Source organism: Brachyistius frenatus, unplaced genomic scaffold (assembly GCF_029030835.1).
Source record: "Brachyistius frenatus isolate BFR_SWC_R1_liver_20210118 unplaced genomic scaffold, ASM2903083v1 Contig_24, whole genome shotgun sequence".
Lineage (NCBI taxonomy): Eukaryota > Metazoa > Chordata > Actinopteri > Embiotocidae > Brachyistius > Brachyistius frenatus.
In genome coordinates, this window is record NW_027210623.1 from 3,722,693 (window position 1) to 3,746,980 (window position 24,288).

Below are 24,288 nucleotides of genomic sequence, written 5' to 3' on the forward strand. Positions count from 1 at the left end.
CGTGATATTTGTTTGCATCAGTGCCAAGAAAGTGACAGTGATCAGTATCCAAAAACGGTGGCAGACAAAATGCCTTTACTGCCAAATCAATCCCACAACTCAGGATTGTAATGGCGCTATTAGATAGTGAGAGGCTACTGCTGCCGGCCCACTCTTTCTAGCAAGGTCAGATTTATGATCCAGTTCAAAGTGTGTCATGAAACATGAGCCAGGCACTCTGTTTTATAAGTGGTGACTTCATCAAAATGATTTCCTTGAGGATAACACAAATAGAAGTGGGAATAAATGCATAGACTGTTACTATGTACATCAGTTTATGTGACTGCTATGTAGTCAGCCATCATTAATTGTATTTATACATAACATACAGTATCTAAACTGTACAGTTGATTTAAAACCACATTTTATGCATGCTGTGGTAAATCAATTCCTCGTATATGTACTGTATATTTACTGTATATACATGTATACGGAGACCCTTTTTGCATAATGTTCCCATAACTGCAAAGAAATACTGAGAAAGACAAATATTGCATGGAAAACCTGCTAAGATATAACTAACCAATGGATTTGAGCATGGGTGAGAGAGATGTGAACACATACAAATTTTTAACATAAAATAATTTACAAAACAAAAAGCGTACTTATTGTTGGGCGATTGATTTAATTGAATTGCATTGAAGTCGAGCTAGCGTAGAGAATGATTCCTACTATTATAAAACGCAGCAGAATGAACAGAAATAAACTATGATGAAAGTTCCTACTGCTCTGAATATTTATTACTTATCTTATCATATAATAGAATAGTAGAGAAGTATAAAAGGCAATTAAGTATCCCTATATTCTTTTTGAATAAATAACAAGTGAAATTAAAGTTATCTACAGAGCGTGATGCATTATGGATTGATTGTAGCCCTCATGTTGCTGGACTAACAAGTCAGTTCACAGTCTTCCAAAGCTAATAAACCCTAATAAAGTGTTTTCTTAGTCCACTCTTAATTTTAGCTTTGTATTGTGCATCCTTAGTATTGTATCATATCCTTAGTATTGACACATCCCATAGTCGACGAGACAAGCACGATATTTGCTTTTGCTGACGCTGCGCCTTCTGTGTATACAGTGAACCCTCGTTTATCGCGGGGGTTACGTTCCAAATAGAAACCGTGATAGGTGAAATCCGTGAAGTAGTAACCTTTTTTTTTTTACAATTATTATACAATGAAATACTCCATAATACATTGAAACCAAAGAACAAAACCTTTTTACAGGCCCAAGCATTTGTTTAACAAATAAAAGTACTGTATAAATGTTTTTTTTTTTACAAATAACTACTGTACTGTAAAATAATAATTTTAATCATCAATACGAACTGAAGGCTTCAAATTGCTGAGATCGGCACCGCCCCACTGCGACCCGAGTCATTGGATTAGAACGGGAGGAAATGAAAAATGATTATGAAAACAAATACAAAGTACAGTAGGACAAATAGTGACTCGTGTATTTCACTGCTCTTCTGACTGAGCCGCTGCATCCTGACTCCGCTCTGCAGCGGTTCTTTCTTCTAAAGCCGGCGGTGCAGGTGTGGTTTTTCGAGAGAAGAACATAGTTATCGGTAGTTGTTGTCGCTCTTTTTTCTTCTGGGCAAAAAGATTCTTATAAACCGACATGCCACCATCGATTATTTTTAATTTGGCAAGCTGTTTTACGTACGTGTACATATTAAACCGCAACGTTATTGACAAACAGGTAGAGAAGAAGCGGAGAGACTGTTTAGCCAATCAGAATGCAGAACACAATGCACGATGCAAATCCGTGAAGCAGCGAGACCGTGAAAGGTGAACCGCGTTATAGCGAGGGTTCACTGTACACGGTGTTACTGCTGTCTTAGATGAAAAACTCAAAAAGAGTAAGTGTGAAGAATGCTAACTGTCAGAGAAAGTGATTCTGAGAAAGAAGTGAGAGAGAGCACTCTCATGGCTACAGTAGATCAATTAGCTGGCTAGTGGCTACACCACCTGACTACAGACATCCAACAGAGCAGACATTTTAGTAAGTAGCCACAGTTTAACAACCTACATTGTAAGCTATAATAACCCCTGACCAAGCCTAAAGCCCAGTGCTAAGCCCACCAGGGTCCAAGGCACTTCATCCCTTTCGTTCCACAAACAACTGAAAGCATTCACTGGAGCATGACTAAGGCTTGAACATTAAAAAAAAAACACCTTCTTGGTTAGAAGATTTGCACTTAGAAAGAAAGTTCAATTTACTCTGAAGAAATAAAATTCCAGAAAATGGAAAGTAAGATATGTATGAATATTAAATAAAATATGACAAAACTTAACAAAAAGATTTACAAAAGAGACAATTAAGAGGGCATTTTATCTAAAGTAAGCAAGTCAATTTTTATCACCATAATCTGGTACTATACCTGACGGGGTTGCTGGTGAGGGACACTCGCAATGAGTCTAGACAGGCAAACAGACGTTCGTCCATCGCCCCCGACTTCAGCTCACCCAGGAATTCCTGGGGAGATATCTGATTGCTGCTTCTCAAGCTACCCTGGAACAAAGAAAGGACAAAGAACAAATATTAAAAAAAGAGAACACAACTTTGTGAGGAATATGCAACAGTTACAGGCATGTTTGTCAGTTACTCAGCCAGGAAAAAAAGAAAGCAGACCCAACCTCCCAACTACTGTGTCCTCAGCATGGGTGTCGTGTTCCTGTATGTGCAGGTTCCATTATATATTCACTAACAATTGTATACAACAAGCTATTTACAGCAACTGCACATGTGACCTAATTTGGAAAAATCCTGAGTTCGGCTTTTACTAAATGTACCATTTCAAGAAAATCCACTTTCTTGTTCATACCTGTCGGTGAAATACTTTCTTAATCACCTAATGTTTCCAGGCTTTTGAATCATCCTCAATTATTGTAAATAAACCTAAATGCTTATTCCTCTGTGATTCTTTACTATAACATTGAGCAAGCTCTCTTAAAACGTTTCCAAACCCCCACATGTTTTACAGAAAAATATCCATCATACACCCATCAAAAAGTACATCCAAAAGGGCAAAAGAATCTAAAAACTTTTCTTGGTGGTTTAAAATACACTCAAATTGAATTGAAATGATGATCCACATAAATTGCACCAAACAAGTGTATATACCTGGATATAGCGGGGGTTTTTTTAAGCCTGACAAGCAAGCAAGCACTTGAAGCTTGTGCTTTCAAATGGGATAGCGGTGACGACAGAAAGACTTTTGGCTGTCAAAATCTCACACAAAAGCCTTTTTTTATTTGAATCTATCAAAGGCTGTGTTGTAATGATCACAGACATAGAAAGAGAAAATGATGATCCATATAGGAAGGGTCATACTTATATGTGTATACTGAATGACAGCTGGTAAAGTATAGCTTAAACTCTAAATTTCATGTGATACTAAATGATTACTGAATGATTACAGTTTGAACCTGTGAGAAAAGTTATATTCTATTGTGCTTCATTCTCTGATAGACTTCACCACTGGTTTACCCCAATACGGCTCTGGCTCAGCACCACAAGACGTATCCAATCACCCGCCTCTTATCAGGTAGTAGTACTATGAATCTAGCACTCTTACAACATCACACACCTCTAGGGTTGTTATCGTGGCTGAAACATGCTCTTTTTGTTCCACTCACATGTTGGTTCTTGATTGCAACCCTTTCTAAGCATCATCAGCCAAGTTGAACTACACTGGCAGGTTTTACAAAAACAATCCACTTCCTAGCTGCACACCAGCCCATCAAGGACACAAAAAGTGTCCATCCCTCTATGTTCCTCTTCTGGTCCAATTGTCAACTGCCTCTCTCATCCTGGTGAGAAATGATGATGACGACTCGCTTGTTTGTTTCTCAGAATCTCTCTAGCCTTCAGCAGCAGCATCAGAGAACCATCAGTGCTCCTCACAGTAGCAACAGCCACAATTTTAATGCTCTTTCTCATTTCAGGAGCATTATTGGCAAAATGTTTGTACACGGCACTGTTTTATGTTATAGTTGTATCAAAAACAGCTGACAAGCTGTTTAAACAATCTTCAACATATTGTGTTTACGATCGATAATGTGCATTTACAAAGGTGGACATTCAATTTTTTTTTTAAAGGATCATCTCCTTCAACAATTTCATTTTAATTTATGGTTGCAGCCAGAAAGTTGGATCCGTGAGTCATCGTTTAATGTTTTCCAATACTGCCCGATTAAAGGTCTCCGAGGTTCACCAAAGGTATACTGAGCTCCTCAGTATATCTGGTCCGCATAAAACCTTTGACCATAAAAGTTTGGAAGATGAACACTTGATTTGGCAAAACACTGCTAAAAAGCCTTGACTCAAAACTAAAAGAAAGAACAATTACAACCAGCAACCCCACCAGCTAACACCAATGTCAACACATTAACAAAGCAATAGTGAACACAAACAAGGCAGAACTAAGTCATTGCCAGTGAGCTATGTATGCTGATATTTACCTGCCACACCAAGGACTTGCAATGTATTAGTAGATAGTGTGAAATAATGTCCACTGGCAAATGAGCCAAGCATTGAAAGGTTCTAGAATGCATTCAAAAGAGGAGTCCAATATTTTCTGGAATTTACCATTTGAATATTGGAGTGGGTAAATCCTTTTCTTCAGTTTTAATCAAGACATGGTGACCGCTAACCATTCTGTTTGAGTGGGTTTCCCACGAGGGGAAAAAAAGATAGAGTATGTTGTTTTTCCAGTTAATTGTGCCAAATCTCAAGTGACCCCAAGCAGAGCAACTAGAGGACTTGGTTCCAATTTGACATTTAATATCTTAGATAGGATGTCATAGACCCCCATCTAATACTTGTTAAGGCAGGGTAATGTCCAGTAGTACCAGTAAGATTATGAACAAAAGATGCTTCAGCACTCTTACATTTGTCCCAGAAGGGAATAATCACAAGATATATTCAAGACAGTTTGGCTTTTGAAATATGAACCCAAACTACCATTTTGAACTGCTTTTGAAACAATGATAAGCACACAGTTGAATTAACTAGTTTAAGTATAGAATACCAAGTATCTTCTGATAGAAACAAGCTTGAAATTCCCCTCCCATGATGCTTTGAGCTTGTCCATGGGGGCAGACCTAAGGTTCAACATCATGCCATAGAGGGCTGAGATGAGCCTTTTACCAGATGGATTTAAAGAGGTGACCATATCGGATGTGGTTGTGCCAGTTGATATAGGAGAGCTGGACAATCGAGAGCACATAATGCCGATACAAGAAAAACTTTAACTCAAGAGAATTGAATTTTTTGCTTAACTACTTGAATGATGCCAATGTGTTATCTATAAACAGATCTTTGAAACGCCTTCCCTGTCCCCTTCCGGAACAACAGTCCTGAACAGATGGTTTGAAAAGATGTTTGATGCAATGGGGCTTCAAAGAAAAAACTTGACATGCCAGTTTTTGAATTGAGCCCATGATATTAAGGAATGTTTAACCACCAGGTTCCTGAAGATTTAATTGAGACGAGAGGAAGCGAAGATCCAAGCAATATAGGAATAGACAGATTGTCACCTGAGTGTAGTTCCATCGTTACCAACTCAGGAAAATTGGGCTGGCTGCAGAAAAGAGACCAAAATGCAAGATAATACAAGATAATAATAATAATAATAATAATAATAATAATAATAATAATAATAATAATAATAATAATAGAAACCGCCAACAGCTTTGGTTTTTTGAAGGGGGACCTCGTTAAGACGAGGATGCTTACCCTACCATAAGTAGGATGAAATAATCAAAAGAAGTTTGTTAAAATAGTCTTTACAGGTACAAAGATTTTGGTAGACTTGTCATTTTGGCTTTGTAAATTTGTTCTATGAGACACAAGGACAGGGGTGAACACTGTTTCCGTGTTTGTTTAATCTGGTTTGACATACTAATCAAGTTTTCTTTAAATAAATCTAAAGTAGGAGCTTAATTGTATGTGCTTTTGTGAATATTTAATTTGCATCCTTAAAACTGACAAAGCAGACAACAGTGAGGTACTTTGATTTGAGAAAAAGGGCAAAAAGTTGAGTTGTTTTGGCTGTCAAATTCATAAAGAACAGGAGACACATTTCTGAAGATTATTTTTGGGTGTTATAGAGGAAAAGCTAAGTACAACACAATTTCCAAGACAGCAGGGAGTCTGTAGACAAATCAACACCAGGGTCTCCAAGAGGTAGAATGGTTATTTCAAGACAGCTCCCACTACACAAAAAAGACAAAGGTCAGCAATTACTTTGTGTAACAACATACACAGAAGCAGTTTCTCCAGAAGGCTTTCTATCACATTTAAAAGCTAGAACCACACTTGACTACAGTATACCAGCAAGGGCTATACATCAATTTAAAATGTAGTAGTAAAGGTTAATTGCAAAGCAGACATGTGATTAATATGGGTAAACTATTCAACTGAAAAATATAAAGGAGTTTACATACAGTCCAATTTACTGTGTATTTTACGCCTACTGACACAATGTTTAATCTGTAATTAGATGAGAAATTCTGTGTGGCAACATAATTATTCACACAACGTCCCTCTACAACCATGAAATTTACCACTTATTATAAATGTAGAATTTGATAAAAACTGATGTTTTGAAGAATATTAACTTTTTAATTAATATTTTCTTTTTGGCCATTGGCCATATTATGTTACCACACAAGTAAACAAATCAAGGAATATAAACAGGCCACTTCCCATGGTACCTAAAGATGGAAAGCCAAAGGTAACTTGGAGGGGTGTCTGGTTCTAATAAATATAAGTGTAACACTTTGCAGGACACTGTGCCAAATCTTTACCCAAAGAACCTTTATTTTTATTTTTTTTATGGGTCGAGAATATATATGCTTTTATATTGTTAAAGACATATACATACACGACATATACTGTGTGTGTGATGAACAAACTAATAAAGCCATAATCTTTCACGTAAACTGTCCAAACCATGTGGTAAAGGGTTTCTTGTACACTGAGGACATGTCAGCTGGTGCTGGAACCCTCAGGGAAAGAGGTCAGAGTGAACCTCCTTTGACTTCACCAGGTCAAACATTCACACATTACTAAAATGCTCCTCAAGGAGTATATGTTTACTTCCAATTGAGAAGATGTTTGCATACCAAATATCATATCATTAACAAATGTTAAGGTCTGACGTGGTCTTTCTATGCATTCATTGGCAGCAGTGTCAAAGGTGATGTTGGTGGAGGATCCGTCTGACATTATGTATGCTGGTAACATGCAACATAAGGTACTGTGAGGAAGAAAACGTAAAATAATATCTCAGTTTCACAAGGTGGTACCAACTTCAAAACAACTGATTGTTCGCATTAATCCGCTTTTAAGCATGTAAACAAAGTATACACTGTTTCTCATAGCTCAAGTGCGCCAGAGCAAAACACAATTCTGTAGATGTGTAAAATGTTTGATATCGATCACTAATCTTGTTCTCAATTTGTTAGCAACACCAAGTTTGAACCACCAGCAGTGTAAATTTTTTTGGACAAATGGCAAATAGGGATGGGTCACAAATTTTGAATATTGTAATAGCCGTTTTCATCTCCAAAATCAATTGGCAATTGTGGGACCGAATATTCGAAGAAAAATCGAATAGTTCATAGCGAATTTCGAATAGTAGTTTTGCTTGAAATACCCATCCCTACGAGTCAGTCACTAAAAGATTCAATATCGAGGGCCACTTCACAGAAGTTCACAGCTATTTTTCACGGGACTTTCCGTCTGGTTGCCACGACAAACAGAGAAGGTGAATAAGATGAGAACAGCGCTTAAAAGACTGGAAGCTGAAATGATACAATGTGATGAGTCCGTCGACTCCAGCGATACAGCCCAGCTGTAACTTCAGAACAAGACTGAAGATAAACATTTGAATGACTCCAGAAGAGTTTAATTTTGTCAAAGTAGATCTCCGTGGAAAAAAGGTTGGAGACCCGGACTTTACGCTGACTTTCTAAAAGGTAAGGGAATTCCCTTTAAAGACTTTTTGGTCTGCGAGAGAAATAATGGTCCACAGTTCTTTGGAGATTTCATTGTTTTCCTTGAAAGACTGACGGTTTTATCACCCTCTATCCATCCGTCTGCTTTGGGACAAAGTAAAGGAGAAGCTTAGGGCTCATTGATGAAACTTTGAAGGGTGGCCCAGTCAGCCATGATAGCAAACTCACACAAACTCTAATCAATTATCTTCTATCACTAAAAAACGTTATGTAGGATAAATACCAAACTTCCCCCTTCTGTGTTGTGATGCACTATTTTCTCAAAAGCATTTTCAACTCATGTTGTAATGCTTTACCACTTCAAAGTAAATATAGCTGAAAGGAGACATCAGCCCAATATGCACCAAGACAATAGGCCTATTGGGTTCATTTAGATATTGGCAGGTGAGCGCTGTCCTTCAACACAAGCAGATCCTCACTCGTTTAATGACCAATATATTTTGGAAATTCTTTTTCATCTTGCATTTTAATAACTTCTTTGTTAAATGTTCCCATCCTTAATGCAATATTTGCGTATTTTTCCAAATGTGTCCCAGCAGAGACATCTTTGAGACACAGAGACGACAGGCCTGAGGGCAGATAAGAATGGACTGGCTTGTAAACCCATATGCTTGTTTTTGATGTTGAATGATCAAATTCAATCCCTCTGCAGTGTCTGTCAGCCCAGCACCGATGGCCGATATCAATTCTCATTACAAAGAATGATATGTGGCCAGAATATGAGTAAAATCAGGTCCAAATAAAACTGACATTTAAAGACAATTTCCAGACATGAAATGAAGCAAAATATTGAAAGTAAAATTAAGGGAAATAAATATTTATATATTCAAAAACTCACAGTTTTTGAGGCAGTAAAAATATACTGGATGACCATATCTCTCTTTGTGTTGAGGTCCTTTTCTCTCAGGGGAGTTTTCTTGTCCTCATTCAAGTTCATGTCCTCCTGAAAGGAAAAACAAATAGAAAGAAGGGAAGAATCGTAGTTGAAATTCCAATATGCAATGTTTCTTTTTTTTCTTTTTTTAAATAAGAAAACCTCTGGCAGCAAGACTTGCTTTGGTGTTCCCTACTGGGTATTAATTATACTGTGCATTAGCAAAATTAGGTTTGGTCCAAAGTGTTAATGCTGACAGCAGATTTTGTTTTACATTTCATTATATAAGATATAAAGATGATAAGAAATAAAGATCAATAACATGTGAATTATATAAGCGGTCTTGATATTGTAGATTAATGTTTGAAATGTAACTGAATCACAAAACTGACAAATGTAACTGTAAAAAAAAATATCTTAAAATGTGCAAAAGACAGAAAGGAAGATAGACACAAAGGTTGATACTCAAAGAAGATTCAATCCATATTCTAAAGTTGAAATTGTGAAGCTGATATCACGTGTTACAAAAATATATGTAATAAATTTGAAACAATTGGAAAATATAAGTATCTTCAATAGTGGTTTCAGACAGTGTATATACAAAATGTGTGTATGAGTAGATGTCTGAAACATTTAAGTGTCTAATTTCAGACATTCAGTGGAAAACTGGTTGCTTAGGTTGCTTAATGGGCTTTTATTGATTGTTTTCCAACGTTTCTCTTCATTTTGATCCATATCTTTCCCACTCAGTCACTGGTTGGCCTTGTCTAAGATGAAGGTTTTACATGTCAAGCTAGTTTATTTTTAACAAAACGTTATTGATGTTGTACAAACAGAAAACAACGTACCATCATCTTTTCGAACAGAGCCAGGATCTCTTTTTCCGAGGTGATCTTCGATGACAGTTCCTCAAAATGATGGGAGGTGGCTGCTGAAGAAGTGGACCAATCGTTTGTGGCGTGTTTGGACTGGGTGATGGGTGGCCGCTCCTTTTTACTCCCTGGAATTCGAATGCTGGCAAATCTGTCCAGCTGTGGACACGAGAGAGAATAGACAGTTAAAGATAGAAAAAAATACACAAGACTTTTTAGTGGCAAGTTGTGTTAAACAAAAGAATGTTAAAAATGGTTAAAACAGAGCTGAAAAAAACTTTTAACCTGTTAATAAGTTAGCAAATAATGCTAAATAGTGTGAATCGTATGAACAAAGCTCATACATAGAACATTTGCTTGCATGTTAAACAACCATTATCTAGATGTAGTGTAAATAAAGATATTAGTTCGTGAGAAAAGCAATTTTATTTTATTTTTTTAACGTGATGTAAATGAAACGGTGTCTGGAAATAAAACACTTTTTTTTTTTTTGCCACACAAAAACTCCGGTCAGATGACCTCAGGAAAGGTGATGTTAGATGTTGCAGAGATTGACAAGAGAAAACACAAGTTCCTCAAATCTTACCACGTCATCTGTGAGGTTTCTAAACTGTAAGTGCTGTATGTGGGGAGCAGAAACAAAAACAAATCAGGATTCATAAAGCAACTGATTTAAATAGCATAAAAGATGTTTTTAGCCTTAAAGCACTCCACAGCAAATTATTTAGATACCATTTTGAAAAGACATATTTGACTTGAATATGTTTTGGTCTCTTCATATTCTGCACTTAAAAAAAAAATCACTTAATTTCACTAGAATTTATGGTGGCCATTTCTGCTGCATACAGCCCATTCTGAAATAAATAAAAACGGTGAAATATTGGTATTGTTTTGTACATCTCGGTTGCACTCATCATGAAATTCAAAAAGAGCCAGCCTTCAGCCTGAAGTGTGTTACCGAGTTCATATTCACTCAGTGCAAAAACTGGAGTGGAGAGCAAAACACAACACAAACGTGAAGCAGGAAATAGATTTTTTTTTTTTTTTTTACAGACGTCTGAGCAGGACTGATATATCAGGATTGAATTGGTCCAGTGATTGTTTATATTTCCATGAACAGTTGAACCTGCAAAGATGTTAAGGTCTACTCAGGGCTATATTCCACAGCTATTAATGGACCCAGTGTATGACAGCTAAATCGCTGCACATTCATCAACAGCCTGTTACTACTAATAGGTGGGTGCAAAACTTTCCCTACAAAAAGAAAATCCTTTTCGTGCACAGTGGGGTCATTTAGCAGATCATTAAACCCAAGATTTACTAAACCTAAGTCTCTTGTTCAACATCAACAACACTCATTTTGAAAATCATTTAAACATTACAGCTGCCCAAAAACCACCTCTCAACAAGCCCTGTCTACAAGTTACAGTGGTGTGAAAAAGTGTTTGCCCCCTTCCTGATTTCCAATTTTTTTTTTGCATGTCTGTCACACCTAAATGTTTCAGATCATCACACAAATTTAAATATTATTCAAAGATAACACAAGTAAACACAAAATGCAGTTTCACATCTTTTCACACAGGGTCATGTGGGCTTTTGATTTTTTTTTTCTCCCTTAATAATAAAAACCTTCATTTAAAAACTGCATTTTGTGTTTACTTGTGTTATCTTTGACTAATATTTAAATTTGTTTGATGATCTGAAACATTTAAGTGTGACAAACATGCAACAAAATAAGAAATCATGAAGGGGCAAACACTTTTTCACACCACTGTATAAAGGAGCCACTTGTGTAGTGGAAGAGGTTGGCATTTGGCCTGTTGTTATCTGTGTATAACAGCTACTTCAGTGCCTGTCGGGCAACTTCTGCCTGCTGTTTTTTTTGGCTGTAGCAGATTTTGTGCATCTTTTTTTTGTTTGTTTGTTTCCGTAGACCTCTTGGGAAGTTGCCATCTGTACTTGAGAATCCGGGTTCTCCAATTAGGAACAATCCTGATAAGGATTGGAAGATCGATACAGGAACAGAAAAGATTACATTTTAAAATGTTGTCAATGAAATACTGAATTGAAAGTTTTAATCTCCCTTAACCACAAAAGCAGACTACGGAGAACGTCAGCGACATACCAGTATTTAATTACTATACAATTGCCTGGAATGAAATATGTCAACCTGTCAATGAGCCATCTGCCTGATGAGTATTCATAGATTAAAAACAGAATTTTTGTTCAAAAAGTACTCAAACAGAAGCTGACTGAAAGTTGACATGAAAGAATAATCAAATGACCCATCATATTCCTGATGTTCAAATCAGTGTCTCCAATGATCAGGTTGATAGATGGTCAAAAGAAATGTGACACAGCTGTCAAACTTTTATCTCCAATACCGACATTTTGACAAGCTACACCAGGGTGGGCAGATTTTGAACAAAACTAAGGGGAATCCTGACATTCATGCAGCAAGTAACTATTCTATAAAAGGGGAGAAGTACACTCTCTACTAACTAAAACAATTATTATTTTCTATTCATATTATAACATTTAAAAACTGACATATCATGGAGTTGCCAGTATACAAACAAGTACAGTACTGAAACCCAACAAATTGTGGAATGATACAAAAAACTCAAGTCACTATTATGAAATCTTACTTTGTTCCCCTCTCTTCCCCAAACCTTTCTCCTCCTCTGTTGCACATGTCCTAACATTCATCGAAATTGTACTGTATTCATCAATGGGTTTGTGACTGACAGGCAGACTTTTTCTTTGCTTTCACAAATTTCACATAATAGTTCAGCTCTTCAATGATGAGGATTTAATTACGCATAGTCTGCATTTTCTTTAATCTTTCAGCTAAATCAACCAAACCCCCATATGACTACCTTTCACTGAAGAGTGCACAGTATCTCTTCTGTCAGCCTATTTTCATTTCATGTGTTCAACACAGCAATTTGCACAAAGTTAAGTGGATGAAATAAAATGGGTATATTGCATCAGGGATGTAAAATGATTGCCATATTCAATATTTTGCACTGTTAATTAGGGGTGTAACAGTACATGTATTTGGAGACGGGAGGGGGAGATGACTGACGTTATATAATTTTGCAGAGCAGTAATAGAACTTCCCTGACAATATCCAAGTCGCTTCACCTGTAAAGCATGTAAGAGAAACTTTGCACTGAGCTGATTAATAGGAGCACAACAGTTGTAACAACAAGCACCAGGTAGATGTCAACAAAGAACCAAGCACAGGTTATCATGTGTTTAGGATTGTTATTCACCAAAAAGACCCGAGTGCAACATCACATGAGCACAGTAACGTTACAGCAAATGTACTCATTTGATAGGAATACGCAAGGAAACACGATTTCCTGTTAAGTTGGAAAAAGATTGACAAATTTGAATTTCTCACAACAACAGCTCATTAACAAAACGATGTTAAAACACAAAGGTTTGCTTTCCACCATACGAAGGGAGACATTGAGGTACAACCCTACTTTGATCAAACCCAGCCGTCCTCTGAGCTGCACCAATAACAGAAAACGTATTTAGAATAGTGAAACCAAACTCACCAACACATCAATGATCTCCTGTTGGTTAAACCACAACACTCAGTTTGGAAAAAAAGGGCTTTTGCATTGTTTTGAGGAATTTATAAATAAATAAAAATGCCCTAATATTATGCCAAGTTCATTTTTCCAAACCAAGTATAGTAGTATAACCAACAGGAGATCATAGATGTGTGAAGTGATGCAAGTTTATTTTTGGAAAACAGAAGTTAGGAATGAAGAACTGGAAAAATGAAAGACAGCTAGTTAACAGCTATTAAGTGGGTGATATGGGTCAAACAAAAACCTATTAGCTTTTTAGTCAAATAACATTTTAATTTTCAGATTTTACTGATGTTGATATTGATTTTATATATATATAAAAAGAAATTGCTGTAAAGATTATACTTTTATTGTGTCTCTTTTCTCACAAACAGTCTTTGGGATTGTACAACCAGCCACTTGGGGAGACAGACAATTTCAGTGGAGCCAATAAGAAAATAACATTAGTTAACGACAGCTGATATAATTTGATATACTGCAATGATGTTGGTCATCTTTATCGAGGGAAAGCAAAGGTCAACACTGGCTATACAAGACAATCCTGCAATCATAACCAGTTTGTTTGCTTATAAAGAACACCTAAGAGATTTGAGCTTAACAGAAGATGGTATTTTACTGACAGGAGCACTGGACCAAAGTGCAACCAGCTATCAGAAGCCGACCCTATTTGTCAGCATAATCAAGATATGAGAGGTGGCCATGTATGGGATGTTATATATAGTTGAACAGAGATAGGTGTTAATCTACTCAAACATAACATATATAAATATAACGGTTACTAGCGTATTTGAAATGAGGGTGATTTTTTTTTTAATTTCTTCCAAAGGTCACGCTGGTCCACCAAGGTCTACTTTTTTCTGCTGACACTTGTTTTCTTCATCTTTAACATTGTCATTACTAATTGGTAATGTGCACACATGGGAAGGATTTATTACTGGAACACTATTTAAAAAATCCTTTTACGGGGTTTTGTGCAGTCATGCTGAATCTGTCAAGAGACTTTCAATAAATCAGATGTTACCCAAGTTTGGTGGCATATTGCCAAAGATCAGCATTCCAGTCAGCCAATGAGACACAGTCTGATAAACCTCAGGCAAATAATGAAAAATGACCATCCCAAGTTACCATAAAGTCCAAAGGTATGACAATATACTGCTTCATTTTAAAGACCATCAGTTAAAACCTCAATTTCTTTAATTTTTATACACTGTACCGTATGGAAAATGAGAATATTGTTTACGCTACCTCCTTTCAGACAGACACAGCGCAGTGACGTAGGTTAAATACATGTTGTCAGTCAATCTCAGCCAACCTGACATTGCAACCCCACTTTCATACAGCAATTAACATTCATAATAGCAGGCGAACAGGTGTTTCTATGAAGGGTAATACAAATTAGACATTTAGCCAACAGCTCATAGTGGGAGTGATTGATACCAGTCTGGGTGGAAACGACCCTGCCCAGACCTTTACTCCAGTTGTAGACTTGGATCTCTGAACGCTGGCAACAAAGAATGAATCTCAGAATGGGGTCAAACGTGGGCTGAGTGCATTAAGTAGATCCATGTCATACACGTGTCTCCTTTCTGCGAGGGACATCTGTCTTGTTAATAAAAGCCTAACTGTTTTAAAAGTGAGAACCCCCTAATTGTGAATCCCAATAATAGTGAGGTTTGTCTAAATAGCAACGTTTCCATATTACATCAGTGAAGAATACAGCAGACAAATAGCAGGCCGGCAGCATGTTGATTGGTTCGTAGTAGCAGGAACCACATGGATTAGTGTTGGCTAAACCCTGTGCTAATTTTAACCATATGATTTCCTACATGCAAAGCAAAGCCAACAAACATTCAAGGTCACAGTTCGCAAAGAAAGAAAAAAAAAACTCTAAAATGTAAAGTTTGCATTGTGCATAAATGTCCTTCACTGGGAGAGATATTCTGGAAAGGCATTTTGTCTGCAAGGGACATAACATTTACGTGTTAAGGGACCACATTACACAGGCATGACACATCACTGGTATTCTGGTTGGAGCCCAAGTTTACTAGGATGGGATAAAAATAAAAAAAAAAAAAAAGGGCAGTTTTTATAAATAAATTCCAGGTCACTTATATACCCTTCAAGGCAACGTGGTGTTATACACCGTCATATGGGGGAGGGGGGGAGGACAACCTGTCATAGCTCTAGCAGACCCGTTTTCTTTGAGGGTGTTGTCCTTTCCCGTGTTTGTATGTTTGGTGTCCACTGGTTGTATCGCAGACAAGAGGAATGACATTAAGGGCTGGGACAGAAACTGAGAGGACAAGAGTTTAGGACAACTTAAGGGAGTGTCTCCGTCCCTCCATGTGATTGTTTTGAGTTGTATCCAATGCTTTGTGTACCATACAGACAGAATAAAATCAACCCTTTTTTGTTTTTTTTTCCCCAAGTTGAATGTGTCGTACTTACAAACTTTGGTTTGCGGTCTCCTTCATCGTAACATGAGGCGCCGTGGTGAGAAGAGCCCTTCTTCTTTTGGGCTTTACTGTCTCGGCCTGCGGTGGATTCAAATCGCTGACTATAACTATCCATGTTAACCTAATGACCTGATTAAGATACTCGAGACGTAAACCTTGTTTGTTTGTTTTTAATTTAGGTAACGTTAGCGCACAAAAGTGGTGAGGGAAAAGCAAGCGTTGGTTAACTCATAGCTGTAAAAAAAAAAATAATAATAAATAAAAAAAAAAATATACATAAATAAAAAAAAATACGACCGTTTCGATAAAATAAAAATAAAAAAAAAAACAGAGGTCAAAACGGTCCCAGCGGTCCGTTTAGCTAGCTAGCAAGTTCGCTCCACTATCGTTCACCGACGGCTTTACTTCGCGCTAATCCAATTTATGGAGTTTCACGTCACGCTTAAGTTTCCGGAAGAAGTGCGGCATAAAACGCATAAAACGGGGTTTGTTTTTTGTTTTTCGCCACTGACAAAAAAAAATGTATCCTGCCGTTAACTGCAAGGCTGAGGTCATCACAAGGAGCTGTTGAAGCGTCAGCAGAATAAAGTTAAGGGCAGATAAGTTTTTTTGATAGACCCGCGCGCTGACGACGTCACCTCCGCATGTTTAATTTAAACCAATAGCATTCGCTGAGCCACAAAACTCGAGTCGTCATTGGTCCAGCCCCTTTTGTTTACAGTTAAAATACACCTGATTGGCCGACAATCAGCGTTACTTCATTTTAGGGTTGTTCGTTTTGTAAAACCTGAATCTCCCGTAGATGCGATGGTTTATTTAGTCGGGGTCTCCCTTGGTTGCAAAAAGGTTTATCTTTTTCTCTCCTTTACATTGCTTAATTTTCAAATGGGATGATTTTTTTTTTTTTTTTTTTTTTGGCTTGCAAAGAGGATTTTTCTGGTACAGATACTGAGTAGTTTTTCAAACTCATTCATAACATAAAATTAAATAATGACTGGAAAAAAGTAAAAACATAAAAATAATTTCTGGGTTTAATAATCGTAACATACAAACATAAACCACAATAAATAAATAAATATAAATAAAATAAAAACCAGAGCTTATTTCAAACTGTAGCCTAGTTGTTGGTAGAGCAACACGTTTTAAAGCTCTGGCTGCTGTTCATCTTCTAGGCTTTCCTACATTACGAAATTCAATTACAAATATACTCCACCAGGGTGCGAGTAGACGTGGTTACAGTTAGTCTACATTCATAAAAATTACACCTTAAATAACTTTGCAGCTTCACAATGTATATTATCCCACAAGGAACATTTTAATAAACATTAATTATCTACCATACAAGTTGCAAAAAAAAGTAGTAACTTTAAGAGCGATACTGAGAGTCTCCTCTAGCTAACAACAAAACACAAACACATCTAACAAGACTAGAATATGCACAATTATGAACATTAACCTCAAAGTTTACTGTAGTCTTGCATGGTGAACAAGATTTAGGAATAATTGATTGATGATTGTTTTACAGACACTCATAGTGACACCCAATAATAGGCCCAAAATGATGTGCAGGTTTAGTTAGGTTAAGTTTTAAATTGAATGACTACTGTCTTTATGAAGACAATGTATGAGAAAATAAAAAAAAACATGAGCAGCAGTCATCACTTGCCAGGTAATTTGTATCTTCCCCTTTCCACGTCCTACTTTGTAACATTTCCTGGATCCAACAAATTATTTATCTCTCATGGAATTTATAAGATCATCAATAATTTAATGCATGGGATACTGAAAGTGCTTTACACTGTTGTTTTTCAGCCTTGCTTTGCAATTTAAAGGTAAGTCATAGTTAGAATAAAATCCCAAATACCTCGTGTGATGCAACAGCAACAAGGTAATGTGATGCAACTATCAGAAACTTTTGTGAGATCCTTCTTGTGTGCTCCATTCAAAACACAATTTGCTCCCTGAAGGACCAGAGACAGTTCTTCAATGTAAAGTCAACCACTATGAAACATTTATGCCTCTGTTAATGAAACTCATGAATTATAGGTGAATCTATTAATTGTGTGGAATATTGACAATGATTGCTCTTTGTAAACCGCCGTATGCTTGACATTAACACATCAGTTTGGTCCTGTTGAATTTTACTCCTGAGGACGACTGAAAATAAAAGTCCATAAGTCGCATTAACCTTTCCACATCCTTAGTGCCTCCAGACAGCTGGGTCCATGCCAGTACTTTACAAAACCCTTAGCACTGAGTCACATGACAATAAGACATGTAACCTACCGACAGTTGCACCTTTAACAACAGTTTGATTGACAGTCTCTTGAAAGAAAAAAAAAATACATTAGCCTCCATTGAAAACCAGCAACAGGCAATAGATTTTAGTTGTCTCTTTGCTCATGTAATTTTCTCCATATTTTGAGCATCATCTTTGACAAGTGAAGCAGTGATTCAGTTACATTATGCCCCTTTTATTCCTGTGTCAGCCTGCAAAAACTAAATACTGGGGAGAAATATCACGCAGGTAAACTGACACACTGATGGTGATTTGTGCAATTATGGCTCATATGTGATTGGCTGGAAACAGTTCTGCCATGTGCACTTTAAATTGGTAAAAAAAAAAAAAATCACCAAGTCAATTGTCACAATTGAATGAAACCTTCAGCTATGAAATCAAATTGGACTTTCTTTGACTACAACCTCTTGAAATCTTGTTATCGTGAAAGACCGTTATTCCTTCAATCCCTGGGAAACTATCTGCATGACTGCCAGCAATGTGCTAACACTCTTCATCTGGCCAAACACAAGCTTCGTGGAATTGTGCCCCGCTAATCCTCTCAGACAATAAGAGATCAAGCCTTAAAAATCGGTTAAAAAATTGCCACAGGGATATACAATCAAACCCCCAAAGGCCAAAATAATATAAATTTAAAATTCCCTTCTATTGATAATTAAATTGCTCTTGGCTTTTTAAACATCCCACACACAGAAAATCTATCTGAATGAGTTTGAATGTTTTTGTAAAGGAATTCTGTGTGCTTCATTGAAATAAGCATTTCAAATCAACATTTTCATTGCATAAACATATTTTTAAAAAAAGGCAAAATTTTAAAGATATTGTTGTTAAAAATGAGTTTCAAGAAAAAAAATCAGACTTGTTTTCCTGTTTACATTATTGTGTCAATCAATTTCTAGGCAACAACAGATTTGAAATGTTTCCTTTTTTGCACAGGTTTTTGAAGAATGATGTGGGCAGAGATGTTTTACATGTTTTTATGTATAAATCAGTTGTATCCTCACAAAACATGTGATTTTACTTAAGTGGTTGCATCAGGAACAACACAATTCTACATTTTTTAAGTCACAAGTTGTATATAAGGAATGCAAGCAAGCAATGTTGAATACTGTCTGTTTTGTATAGAATGATTATTAATGATTTGAAGAAAAAAATATTCACTTTAGAATTTTTCTTCTAAATGTTGTTCAACATCCATATGGAGATAAGATCAGGTTTTAACATTTCAATGTGCATATACTGCCATCTTGTGTTTTTTTTATTAAATGGCATCACTGCACTACAATCCTGGGTTTTGATTCACTGATAACTAAAACATGGCAGGTTGATGTTTTCTCTTTTAAATCTTGCAAATTACATATTGCCATTAGTCATTAACACGTCCTTTACAGTAGTATAAATGCATACGCATTCTGAAATGGTTGCAAAAGAAATGGATTTAATGTTTTTTACTATAAAACCACCAAACATGATAAAAACACTTGGTTCAGAGGTTTCTTAATTTAATAATAGGGAACACATATCACTGCTCAAACTAATTTTGCTACAGCACCATCTCATATATCCCAAAAAGTCATTTAGAATGCAATATCAGACCCACTGATATGAAATCCCTGGTTAAAAATGATCACACTAAGGTTCATGAATAATGCTACTAATAACTGGACATTATTTGTCACCATCACATGCATCAATGTATCTCAGTGTTTTGATTTTTACACATGGTTGAGTATAGGTCTCTTTCATTATATCCATGACAACAGTAAGTCAGTTGTTTACAGAACAAAAAACTGTTAAATACCCACTGTGCTTCCTCAAACCTGGAAGAAAAAGGGCAAGATAATGTTTTTTCAAAAAAAAATTTAAACACACTGAACAACAGTCAAGCCAACAAAAGAGTTTCCTGTAAAAAAGAACCACATATGACGTAACCTGAACAGTGGTTTCTAGCACGGGGGAATTTCTGAGACGGTGATGGACTGGCATATCAATATGTTATTGGGATCTACAGTATTGCTCCTGTGTGTCTGAGCTTTGTTAATAATGCCAATGCTGATTTGTGGGTTGGGCCTTTTGTGATTCGTCATCTTGACAGTCCACTTGGATTTCTTTAAATGCCCACAAACTGCTTGTCAGCCCAAAGCTCAGGCCAAGAAGTGGAGACACTGAACTGGATTACAATGGCTTTTTAGACACATCGTAGAAATAGGTAAAGAGTAGAATTAAATTCCTTCCACGTTTGACTGTTCCACAGCCAAAATTGCACCATTAACAATATGACACAAGGGATTATTGAAGACTTTGCTTTAACAACTTTGTGGCTTGAACATAATGCATTTTTAAAGCACAGTGAAACACGTTGTTGACAAGGGCAACTGAAATGTTTAAAACTAATAATGACTCAGATTCAACACAAAAGTAATAATTTGTTCTGCCTGCAAAGTCTCCCCTACTTTATAAAATGTGAGTTTAGCTTTATTTTTGAATCAAGGAATAACTTAAAGTACTATTCATTAACACTCAATTTAGACCCACAGGAACTTTCAAATATCGTTTTTCTTAATTTATATTTGGCTATATTGTAGCCTACTTTATTACAGTACCTAACTGTACTTAGTTACTTTTGTGCTTGCTCTCAACAAACTCAACATTCATTATTGGATGTAAACTTAATATTGATGATGCAACTTGCGTCATTATATCACAAAAGGTCTTCCTTAAAGCGTTATCTTCCGATGAAAAACAATTACAATTGTAAATACCTACCTACCTACCTACCTACAAGAATATAACGCGAATAAAATCAGTTTTGACCCTTTCGGCATTCCATACTTTGCCCGACGCGTCTCGGTCGGTGACGTATGCGCCGTCGGGTCGTTCAGTTCTCACATTAGCGAGCTTTGTTAGCAACAGAACATGTATTGCAGAATCAGATAGTCGTTATTCAAGTGTACTCACTTTGAAACCGTCGGAGTCGTCAACTTACACATCCACAGTTTGGACGAAAATGGCGGATTTGACAGATTCCCTGACCAAAGAGGGCTGGTAGGTAGCACGGCGGCTAATGTCAGAGAGCTAGCTGACTTACTGAGGTTGCACGTTTGGTGTTTTTGGCAAATAAACTCAAGACTTTACAACATAATCCCAAAGTTCAGCCGACCGGTGTCGATTGTGCGGGTTGTGGTAACGTATGTACGTTGCCTTTAGTGAATCCGAAGCTATCTTAACTTGAGCAGCGAGGTTAATCGGCTCCTACGTTTAGCACGCTATCATCATAATGCAGACGGACGCGACATGTCGCGTTAACCGACAGTCGGTCAAAAAGGAAATGTGTAATTCTTTTGAAAGTTAAGGACGGCCTTGGTTATACTCTGTATGGCAAAGTGCTGCCTGCAGCCCCACGTAGATCTCCACATCATCCAAATATAAACACTCATTAACTCCCCATGTTTTTTTTGTGTTTTTTTTTTTTTGTCAATGAGGTGATCCCTCTTCTGGAGTCTCGCGGTTTCTCAGGCTAATAATACGAGACATGATATATCAACATCTATACGTATGAAACAGACCTATGTTTACTATCTTGGTCTTTTATTTATTTTTTCTAAATGGTTTTTAATGGTGTAACTCGCTCGTTGTTTTGCATGTCAAACCTGAAACTACTTGGAGCTGCTGCCAACCTAATTAACTTTTGGTCTCCACCCTGTTCGTTACGTCACAGGTACCTCAGTGACGAAGGCATCGCAGAGCTGAAAGGATCTGCTGAGAAAGTCACACACAGTGACATCATTCGCATTGCACTCGATGTAAGTTTTCATCTGGCGACTTTTTAACATGCACGCTTCTGCAGCACAGCAGCAGTCTGCTTGGTCTTTTTGCGGCAGCGTGCGGATCCTATATTCAACAATGCGTTGGTTTGCACTGAGTTGTAATGGGAAATGGTTATAAAGAGTACAGACTGCTTTTTAGGTATTTACAGACACACAGTCACATTACATGTTTATTAAAAAAAGATGCATTTTTTTTAATCTATTTACTAATTAAGAATTAATTTCAATTTATGAAGCACTATTTTCAGACCCAACAATGGCTCGATCCATCTTCAGCGCTGATCTTGCACCTTCACATCATCCTTTGTCTTCAGTCGGTTTAAATCCACTTTATTACCCACCACCTAAAATCATATCAGAAAAAAACAGAAATGTAATATATTTCATGGCATAGTGTGATAACATATTGAAGCTCTTAAGATTAATAATAATGATAATTGTGTGCATTCAGAAAAATGAAAGGATCCTTTAGGTGGATAAGTGACCAAAAAAAATGTATCAGGAAGAACCGTAAATAGTCAATTATAAATGTATTTCTCTTAACAGTTTAAAAGGACAAAGATACAGACGATGCATTTACTGTAAAAAGCTTTAACCTTTAAGTTTTGGCCTGTAACGCTGCCAAAAGATGTCAGACTGCACTTGAACATATTACTGCATCACAGGCGTGTAGTAACCTTGAGGTAGAGCTTGTCTTGTCATCAGCAATGTTGCTCTGCTAATAAAACAGTTATATTGGTCTGTTAGCAGAGCATTTCCTGCAGCATTTATTTGTATAATAATTGTGTTTTGAGATTTTTTTTTATTGAAGCTTCAATACAAAGAAGAAATTAGTTCTTTTAGTTGTTCTGGCAAAATAAAAGATGTTTAGAGACGGTGAACAAAATGATGGGTGACAGACCCGTCTGCAGACGGAACAGTTCATCTTCATGTAGGTTACAAGGAAATTTAAAGTCCTATTAGATGGTTGGAAAATACATAACTTTGTAAAATATTAATATTAATTGGAATTTTAATTGTAGTGTACCTGAACCATATATTTCAAAATGACACCATATATTACACCATATAGTATGTACTGTATGGTACTGCAACTATGGCACATTTGGCTAATCGTGCACACAGGCATCATTACTTGTCTCTGGCTCCATGGTTTTAATTTCTGGGATTGAGATCTCAAAGTGAAAGGTTGTAACGTGTTGATAAGTAGCTTCAGTCAAAGTATTTTAATTTTGATTGTTATGTATTTCTTTCTAATCAAGCTGTATATCCTTTGCAGAGTGATCTTAGACCTATTGGGAGAAAATTTCTACCATCTGACATCAATAGTGGGAGAACTGAGAAGGTGAGTGGTACTGAAATTCTCATACAGCCATTTCATAGCTACATTTATGAAACTCTGGGAAATGATGCGTGACAGCCAATGTTATTACACGGCTGAAAGTCAACTCAGTGCAGATTCAAATGAACAACTGCAATGCAGTCCCCATGAGTGCCACTAGATGGCCCTAACACACTGACAAATGAGGACCAAACAACTGCCGCTTCATCTGCAAAACTAGGGTTGAGCAGCTGGAGAAGGAAAAAAATAGCTTTCAAATATTAAAACCTGTAATTATATGTATTTTTACTTCCTGTTCCCCTTCAGGCACAAAATATGAGGCACAAAATATGAGGCACACTCATGTTACCCTGGCAATACACTCGGCCTCCTATAGTATGCTTCAAAGAGTGAATGCCATCTGGGCTTCTAAAATAGCGCTGCACTACATACAGTTGTAGAGCTGAATGTAGATTGCACTTACAAATTTCTTTTCACAGAAATTATTATTTGAGTGAGGCGCTTTTAAACAAAATGGTCACTGTCAATCCAAAAGCAAGTCATGAAGCAATTTTGAGGACCAAAGAAACAAGTATGCTGAAGAGAAAAGATTTAGTTTTGAGATTTAGTTAATCCTGAATTCATACTGAAACTCCTGGAGTTTTCTCCTGTGTTTGGCCGTAGCGGTCCTCCCCCGCATGCTGCTGCATTGCCTTTCAAGCCACACTCTCTTGTTGTCTTTGTGCACATGGCCAGTTGGAGGGTCCATGTGTTCTCCAGGTGCAGAAGGTAAGAAACATCTCGGCTCCTAAAGATCACGAGGAGTCCCAGGGTGCGCCGCGAATGCTGCGCCTCCAAATGACAGATGGTCACACCACCTGTGTTGGATTGGAGTTCAAGCATCTGTCGAAGCTCAGGTATATAACTCTTTTGTTTCCTTTAGGAAAATGTTTCGTGCA

At 36.9% G+C, this 24,288-nt stretch overlaps 2 protein-coding genes across 5 annotated transcripts in view; one reads left to right on the forward strand and one right to left on the reverse strand.

Annotated features, from left to right (window-relative positions):
- The window catches only part of LOC138620524 (protein diaphanous homolog 3-like), a 154,529-nt gene extending 138,481 nt beyond the window's left edge, over positions 1 to 16,048 (reverse strand). The window contains exons 1-4 of the mRNA XM_069697797.1: positions 15,875 to 16,048; positions 9,795 to 9,977; positions 8,911 to 9,015; positions 2,429 to 2,559 (exon numbers count right to left, since the gene is read on the reverse strand). Coding sequence (XP_069553898.1) covers positions 2,429 to 2,559; positions 8,911 to 9,015; positions 9,795 to 9,977; positions 15,875 to 15,997 — 542 coding nt within the window. The 5' untranslated portion in view covers positions 15,998 to 16,048. The remainder of the gene's footprint in view (positions 1 to 2,428; positions 2,560 to 8,910; positions 9,016 to 9,794; positions 9,978 to 15,874) is intronic.
- A 4,982-nt stretch (positions 16,049 to 21,030) lies between these two features.
- tdrd3 (tudor domain containing 3) overlaps positions 21,031 to 24,288 on the forward strand; it is a 34,114-nt gene continuing 30,856 nt past the window's right edge. For all 4 annotated transcript variants that reach the window (XM_069697801.1, XM_069697800.1, XM_069697799.1 and 1 more), the window contains exons 1-4: positions 21,031 to 21,226; positions 21,900 to 21,984; positions 23,288 to 23,353; positions 24,086 to 24,246. In XM_069697801.1, the coding sequence (XP_069553902.1) occupies positions 21,189 to 21,226; positions 21,900 to 21,984; positions 23,288 to 23,353; positions 24,086 to 24,246 (350 nt within the window). In that variant the 5' untranslated portion in view covers positions 21,031 to 21,188. The remainder of the gene's footprint in view (positions 21,227 to 21,899; positions 21,985 to 23,287; positions 23,354 to 24,085; positions 24,247 to 24,288) is intronic.